The 7,545-nt window shown below is 58.4% G+C and overlaps 3 protein-coding genes across 3 annotated transcripts in view; 1 reads left to right on the top strand and 2 right to left on the bottom strand.

Moving 5' to 3' along the window:
* The window catches only part of CHGG_10355 (uncharacterized protein), a gene marked incomplete at both ends in the record, with an annotated part of 3,325 nt that extends 2,711 nt beyond the window's left edge, over positions 1–614 (top strand). Inside the window, one exon of the mRNA XM_001228281.1 lies at positions 103–614. Coding sequence (XP_001228282.1) covers positions 103–614 — 512 coding nt within the window. The remainder of the gene's footprint in view (positions 1–102) is intronic.
* A 1,099-nt stretch (positions 615–1,713) lies between these two features.
* CHGG_10354 (uncharacterized protein) lies at positions 1,714–3,180 on the bottom strand (the record flags this gene model as incomplete). Its single annotated transcript, XM_001228280.1, has 2 exons — positions 1,714–2,912; positions 3,141–3,180. The coding sequence occupies 2 exons, from the start codon at positions 3,178–3,180 to the stop codon at positions 1,714–1,716; spliced, it is 1,239 nt and encodes a 412-aa protein (XP_001228281.1).
* Positions 3,181–4,646: 1,466 nt separating this feature from the next.
* CHGG_10353 (uncharacterized protein) lies at positions 4,647–5,946 on the bottom strand (the record flags this gene model as incomplete). Its single annotated transcript, XM_001228279.1, has 3 exons — positions 4,647–5,326; positions 5,386–5,823; positions 5,883–5,946. 3 exons carry the CDS (start codon positions 5,944–5,946, stop codon positions 4,647–4,649), a joined length of 1,182 nt encoding a protein of 393 aa, XP_001228280.1.
* Positions 5,947–7,545: the final 1,599 nt, after the last annotated feature.

Raw genomic sequence — 7,545 nt, 5'->3', positions numbered from 1 at the left:
TCGGCAGCGCAGGAGCAGAGGAGAAGACGCGATCCGTCCAGCTGGGAGTACAGCAGCGGCGGCATGCTCGCCCGGGGTAGCCGAGCTGACAACCGGCGTCAGCCCCGTACAACACACCCGCGTACGCTCAGGGCGGCGGCGGCCCACCACCGCCCCCAACCCCATCCCACCCGTACTACACCCACAACCCGCACCCACCAACCTACCCCCCGTACCAACACCAACAACCGAGCACTACCACCAGCCCGATTCACAGCAGCGCGACAGCTAGCCCGGGGCCAGGCGGAGGCCTGCTCCCCGCGCTGTCACCATACCCACAACAGTACGAGTCGGCGCCGGGACCGGGGCAGGGATCCAGCAAGCGGCGGGCGAGCCCGCCCGACCACCGCCTCGGCAGCCGCGAGTCCACTCGCCGGAGACAGGATCCCTACTCGTCCTCGTCGGCGGCGGCGCGCGACGGACCGACGAGGGATGATTACCCACCACCACCACCTCCGCCCCCCCAACAACAGCCTTCAGCGGCGGGGGGGTTTGGGATGGGGCATGCGCTTCCTGCGTTTGGGATGGGGGCTGCGGTGCCTGCTAGGCGCGGATCGACGAGGCATGGGTTGTGATGTGGTGGGAAGCATTTTCTTGTCTATTTCTTGATTTTCTTTTGTTTTCTGCTTTTTTTTTTGTTTCTTGAAAGAAGAAAATCATGGGTCAAGCATTTACGAGCGATGGGGGTATGGGATCGGGCATGGGACGGGATGGGTATGGGTCTGGGTATGGATGGGTATGGGCATCATGGGATATGATCATACAACGGGATATGACACGGACGGAACGAGTACTTGGAACGACGGCAGGGAGCTGAGGAGCAACAACACCGGCATCCTCACTGTAGCCACGCTTTCTTTCTGTACTCCCCACTTCACTTCACTATCTACTATTCCCTTCCTTACTTACTTACCTACACAGAACCATCCACGACCACGGCGGCGGCGATGGCAACGATCACAAAACGCGGAGGACTAACTTGTACTAACCCTTACTCTCTTTACCTCCATTTCCTTCTTTTTCGGGGAAAACAGTCCCGGTTAGTGGGCGAACAACGCCCCCTTCACTTCTTCTACACACACCTATTACCTTCGCTTCTTCTACACCTGCCATTTCTCTCAATGTCACATCAGGATCTCGCGTTACACGGCGTCTGCTGGGCCAAGTAGTTACAGTACAAGGGGCAAAAAAAAAAAGCAAAGGGCTAGACCGGTTTCCTGTCTGTTGGTCACGGCGAGTGGGCTAAAAAAAGGGGGGCAGCAGGGGCGCCAATGGAGTTTACAGTTTAGCTACTGTTTGGAAGTTTACCAGGGCAGGCGTGGTTCAGGGGCAGAGGCCCGCTTGAGACCGCTTTTGATTTCCTTCTATTGGGTTGGAGTACGAGAGACAAGCAAGGAATCATGTGGGAATTAACAGAACCGATGAGGGCATGGTCGTGTGTGTCCCTCGCAGAGAGCATGGGATGGGAGGCCAATGGGCAACTGACCCAGGGACAGGATAGACAGATTACCGAATGAGATGCAGCGGTCACACAGGAAGCGAAGGGGCGCCTGCATTCGCGAGATGGAATAGACGCGTCGAGAGAAGAGGCAGCCTATATCTGGCTATCCAGTGACAAAACAATGTTTTGCTTCGGCCCAGGATGCTACTTCGGTTTAGGCCTCATTGTTGACCCTATGGGGCGGGCTCATTGGCAGCAACAACCCACCAGTTGTCTCTCTCGTAGCCGCTGGAGACGACAACACCCCCTGCCGCCAACACATCCTCTTCCAGCTCGCCTTTGCGGTAGAGGTGGTAGTAACGCTGAAAGACGGGGTCGGCGTGGCTAGGCGGCGCCTCTGGTTCTGCAGGGCCAGCTGCTGTTGGCGTAGGCGGTGTTTCACCGCCCTTAGCAACGGCATCACCGCCACCAATGGCTTGTTTTTGGGCTTTTTTCTGCGGCTTCTGCTGCTTCGGCTGCTTCTGCTGGGACTTCAAGACCCACGGCACCAACAAATCTTGCTCTCCGCCCTCGTCCCATCCGCGTCGGCTGGTGCTTTGCTCGAGCGCCCAAACGTAGACGAGGACCTGACCCCCTGCCTGACCGACCTCTCCCAACCTGACACATCGCAGCAGCTGCCGGATCGCTTCTTGCCGCCTTGCCCGCGTCGACATGTGGTGTACGACGGCCACGCAGATGACGAAGTCTGCAGCACGCTCACGGAAGGGTAGCGAAAGCCCGTCAGCCACGAGAACGTCAGTGGCTACCGCGGCGCCACCGGCTTCCCCGCCTGTTCCTGCTCCGGCTGCATTACCTTGTTGAGCTTGGAGCCGCATGCAACGGTCCCTGGCAAGCGCGATGAGCGACGGGCTCCGATCGGAGCCCACCATGAGGACACCTGGGTTCACGCCCAGGTATTTGCCATTCCCGCAGCCCACATCGAGCCCAACGGCGCCGGCTGCCCGAGAGCGCAGGAACGATCCCACGGTAGGCCAAGGCTTGTAGCGAGTGGCCGAAAAGTGCGGGGCGATCGCCTCGTAGACACCGTGGACGTGTGTCCGCTCGTAAGCCTCGGCCTCGACCTCGGCCGCTGTTGGCCCAGTCCCTCCCGTCTCGGTACCGGCGGTGGGGGCGGTTGTCAGTTTGGCAACCGCATCAGCCGCCGAGGACGACGGTAGGGCCGATGGCGTGGCGGATGATGAGTCCATGAGCACAATAGCTCGGGCAGCTCCCCTCTCCTGATTCCGGGTCGGGCGGCGGCCGCGGCGAGGTCCTGCTTCCCTGAGGCCCAACTTGGCGCGGCGCACAGCGCGGTGGGCAGATAATCGCGGATCGAGCAAGGGGAAGAAGGGAGGGACACAGCCAAGCGAAGTGAAGATTGGCCACTCCCGTGCTCGTCAAGTCAGGCTGCAGAGTCTCTTCACACACCGCTTGCGTCACAGCTGCCGGCTAGGCGAAGGACGTGGAAGATTTCAGGTTCCTGGTGCGGCTTCTCTCGGTGGTTGCCCTTGACCGCCTGTTCTTTTGTTAGCGCGTGAAAGAGCGGAGAAGGGTGTCTTCGAAATGTGGCGGTCGCAAGGAGACATGAGCTAGGGGACTGCCACGACTTGCAGATATGTACCACGCATATTGCACTTGCCGTAGTGTGTCGATGTGCGCATGTGGGAGTCCCGGAGATGCAAAGACAGGGGGGAGGAAGCCAGTTGCCGACTGCCCGATCCGATCCATCATCCGTTCCGCACCCTGGCCCGCGCAGAAAATCGGATGAGAGGCAATCGCATACTGGGAGGAGTCTGCCAACTGGAGGGGTAAAAAAAAGGATGGAACATCTTGATGCGTGATGTGCAGTTCCGGGCACATGCACACCTGCCCCGGCCGGACAGGGAGCCGTCGGACAGGGCTGAAGGGCGCGAACGGCGGAAGAGGGACAAAAGTACGAAATACATGTAGGTACATACAAAAATAACTAGTGGAAGAGAGCAGCGGAAAAGCTCGCCTACACAGTACATACAGTAGCTTCCTCGGGTAGCCCCCAACCGCTTAAACAAAGCAAAAGATATGACAAGGATACCGAGGTCAGGCGCAGTGCTCGGTCAGTCGTTCAATCGGTTGGGAGTTGGTATAACCTGCGGTTGGGTTAAAGTTAGACGCCGACGAACTGGAGGTTGTGGGCTGAACTGAAACATTTCCGACGTTGATCGTTGGTTGGGTTTGTGAGTGGGTGGATGGATGGTGGGGTAGGTAGGAAGTCAGGCAGTGAGCAACTTCCTCCCCCATCAACCCCTCGTGCCATCCAAGACTTGCTGCCTGCCGGGCTGCCCCCCCAATGCCGCAACAGTTGAAGGAGCAAAGGAACTTGGCGCACAAAATGTGACGAACTTTCCATGAAAATTCTGCAATTACTTGCATCGATTCCCCAATTCCGTCTCTGTGCAGTTCCGCCGATCGTGCTAGTCGATGGCTGAGGTAACCCTACTCTGCATGTCTCGGTCGGACCTGCATCACCGTCATCCGTCTCACCTCCCTGCCCCGGCCGGGCCTTTGCCGATGTCATGATGCAACGGGAAGAAGAACAGGCACGTATTCGTACACGGTACACGGTACTTGAATGCAAAGATAGCGACAAGGACCCAGGGATCCGGGCCCGAGAGAAGCGCCTTGGCAAAAGCACCAAGTTGTCATGCATAGATGACACCCTCCGGTTCTGACCGTGCCCTACAACGACTTATCCGACCCGCTCCTTGTACTCCTGACAAATAACCGCAGTATCCTCGACGGGCCCAGTCCCGAGCCTCTCCTCCGGTGACGGTGAGGGGTGGGCCGAGAGGTGAGAGACAGACCCGAGATCTGGTTGGTCACACCAGCCTCGAGTCACAATCCTCCCAAGCCCAAAAGCCATGCATGTGAATTCCGAAACATTCGGGCATGTCAGCCTCGCAAATCCCAAACCTGGACGTCATTGTCTCTTGGCTAACTAGGTAGCTAACTAGGTAGGTAGTTAGGTTCAAAAAGAAAACAGCAACAGCATCGCCTAAACTTGAACAGAACCAATGCTGACGACGCAACCCTCCGTTAAGGGCTAGCCCATCTTTTCACCCCACTAGTTATCACATTTCGAGCTCACCAATTACCGCTTGCCAGTGTTCAACGGGCTCTGAGCATCGTACACGTCGGTCGTGATGACGTCTGAGTACACGACTTCGCCCTGCCGCAGCGTCTCTTCCATAACCTCCATGATGGCGATGCTCTCGCTCCACGGCAGGGACTTGCTCTCCTTCTGCCCATCACGCAGGCAGCGGGCGCACTCGTCGGCCTCCCAGAACATGCCCTGGCCCCACCCGCTCTCGGGGTCCTTGGGGATCGGGCAGTCAACCACCTGAACCTCGCCAGCACCGTCCTTCTTGATCACCCGATACTGTAGCGGGCAGTACGCCGGGCCCATGACCTGGATCTCACCCGCGGACCCTTGGATGCGAATAGCTGCGCCGCCGCTGTTCTTGCCATCCACATCACTTGATACGCGAAGCGATGTGAGCGCAATGCCGTGGCTCTTGTGCTTGGGGAATTGCACAATGATGCTAGTCGTCTCGTCGGCTCCAGTGTGGTACTTGTTGACGGCGGCCACGACGTTGGGTGCCTCCTTCTGCTCCTCAGGCTGTACGTGGTACAGCGTCTGGAAAACCCAGGTCAGAGCATAGATACCAAGATCCAGGAGGGCACCGCCGGCTAGTGCGGGGTTGACCATGCGGTGCGAATCGTCAAAGTCAATCTTGCCGTCGGCCCCGTCCTTGCCGATTGACAGGTCGGCTAGTCGAGTTCCGCGTTAGCATGGAATTGTAGGACAGGAAAATGGGAGTTTAACTAACCGATGGTGCGATAGACGTTTCCGATAGCCCCCGACGAGATCAGGTTTCTCACCTGGATGCTAAGAGGGAAGTAGCGGGTCCACACGGCCTCCATAAAGAAGACACCCTTAGCCCGCGCAGTATCGACGAGCTTGCGGGCCTGAGATGCCGTTACGGTCAGAGCCTTCTCACAGAGCACATTCTTGCCGGCTTCGAGCGCGAGCATGGCGTTCTGGAAGTGGTGGCTGTGGGGGGTGGCCACGTAGACGATGTCAATGTCGGGGTCGGCCACCAGCTCGTGGTACGACCCGTATGCCTTGGCAGAGCTCGGGGCCTTGACCTTGGTGAGGAAGTCGGCGGCCCTTTCTTCGGAGCTGGAAGAGGCGGCGGCGGCGACCTCATGGCGGACATCGTGCACATCACGAAGGGCCGGGTTGGCAAGGAGGTCCTTGGTGAAGACTGCGAGCATGAAGTCAGCGGCGTGCGGGAAACGGCGCTCAACATGACAGTCCACTTACCCTCAGCAATCCAACCAGTGGCCATGATACCCCACCTCACTGTGTATGGAGTTGACGACGCCATGTCTGCGGTAATGGAATGGCTTGATGCTTGCGTTTCTGAGATGGTGACTGACTTGGAAAGGGGAGGTACGAAGATTCCAAAGTTTCTAGTCAACGTCTCGGCGCCTGCCTCTTAAACCCGAGAGCAAGAGCCTGTTGTCCGGTTTAACCCCCCCCCATCTTCCCCTCCATCGATGGGGCTCATGGCGGGGCAACGACGGCGTTGCGGGTAAATGGCCGAAACAGCCAGAGCTGGAATAGCGGGAGCAACCCCTGAGTCCCCAACTCCTTCCGCGCTAAAACAACCTGGTATCGGCCCGCCACAGGGGGGCTAGAACGAATCATGAAGCGCCGAGACCGCCTCCCCGGGATGTCTCAGCGAACCCCGGGAAGAGCTTCCCCGGGACAGATTGGCGATGTTGCATGGGTCTTGACGACGTCATTCGTGGTTGACAGAATGCCTCTCGTCTTCAATGATTCAGTTATTGTAATGACTATAACCTACTCGTAAGAAACAAATCAGAAGTATCGTCGGTTTCTAGTCTGACAGTCGATATCGAAACAAGACCATCTCTCGAGCTCCTCATCGAGCACGCAGCTTCCCCTCCCCCTCTCTCAAATCCCACCTATCAATGAATTGCATGTTTTGGAGGAGGGGAGCATTTCTGTTCACCTCCGCGAGGCAACCAAACCTCAGCCTCTCCAATACCTGTCATCTACGTAGACTCTTTTCATTTCACCGTGCCCTTCGTCGGCCCTTATCTCCGCTAGAAAGCAAGACCATGTCAGCCCCCGAGTCCACGGCGGAAATGCCGCCTATGATGTACGGCACCGCCTGGAAGAAAGAACGCACCGCCGATCTCGTCTATCAGGCCATCAAGGGCCGGCTTTCGCGGTATCGACACTGCCGCCATGAAGAAGCACTACGACGAGGCCGGTACAGGCGAGGGTATTCGCCGCGCAATCAGCGAGGGCATCTGTTCTCGAAAAGACCTCTTTGTGCGTCCACCCATAACTACCTAGTCATGCCCTTAATTTACCTTCATTTCTAATCACCAACCCCCCCACCACCAGATCCAAACCAAATTCACCCCCCTCGACTCCTCCTCATCCCACTCCCCCACAGACCCCATCCCCACCCAGATCCACGCCTCCCTCACCTCCTCCCTCACCAACCTCTCCACCCCGGACCACCAGCCGCCCTACCTCGACGCCCTCATCCTCCACTCCCCCTTCCCCACCACCCCCGAAACCCTCCAAGCCTGGTCCACCCTATCCCTCTACCTCCCCACCACCACCACCTCCTCCCCCGACCCCGACCCCGACCCCCACCCCTGGCGCGCGGGTCGCGTACTCCGCCTCGGAATCTCCAACGTCACCCAGCCCACCCTGCACGACCCTCTCCTCCTCGTCCGACCTAACGCCGCCTGTTATCATCCGAAACCGCTTCCGCGTCGCCGAACACCATTGGAACGCCTACGTGCGCGTGTGGTGCGCCGCCCACGGGGCTCGCTATCCTGGCTTCTGGACGCTGACGAGCATCGCGTTCGTGTCGTAACAGACTCTGCCAGATGCGTTAGAAAGATTTGTAGCGCCTTTGTCGCGATTCACAAGGGAGTCA

The sequence above is a fragment of the Chaetomium globosum genome, genomic scaffold (assembly GCF_000143365.1).
Source record: "Chaetomium globosum CBS 148.51 scaffold_7 genomic scaffold, whole genome shotgun sequence".
Classification (NCBI taxonomy): domain Eukaryota; kingdom Fungi; phylum Ascomycota; class Sordariomycetes; order Sordariales; family Chaetomiaceae; genus Chaetomium; species Chaetomium globosum.
This window is presented reverse-complemented; position numbering and strand designations above follow the sequence as displayed.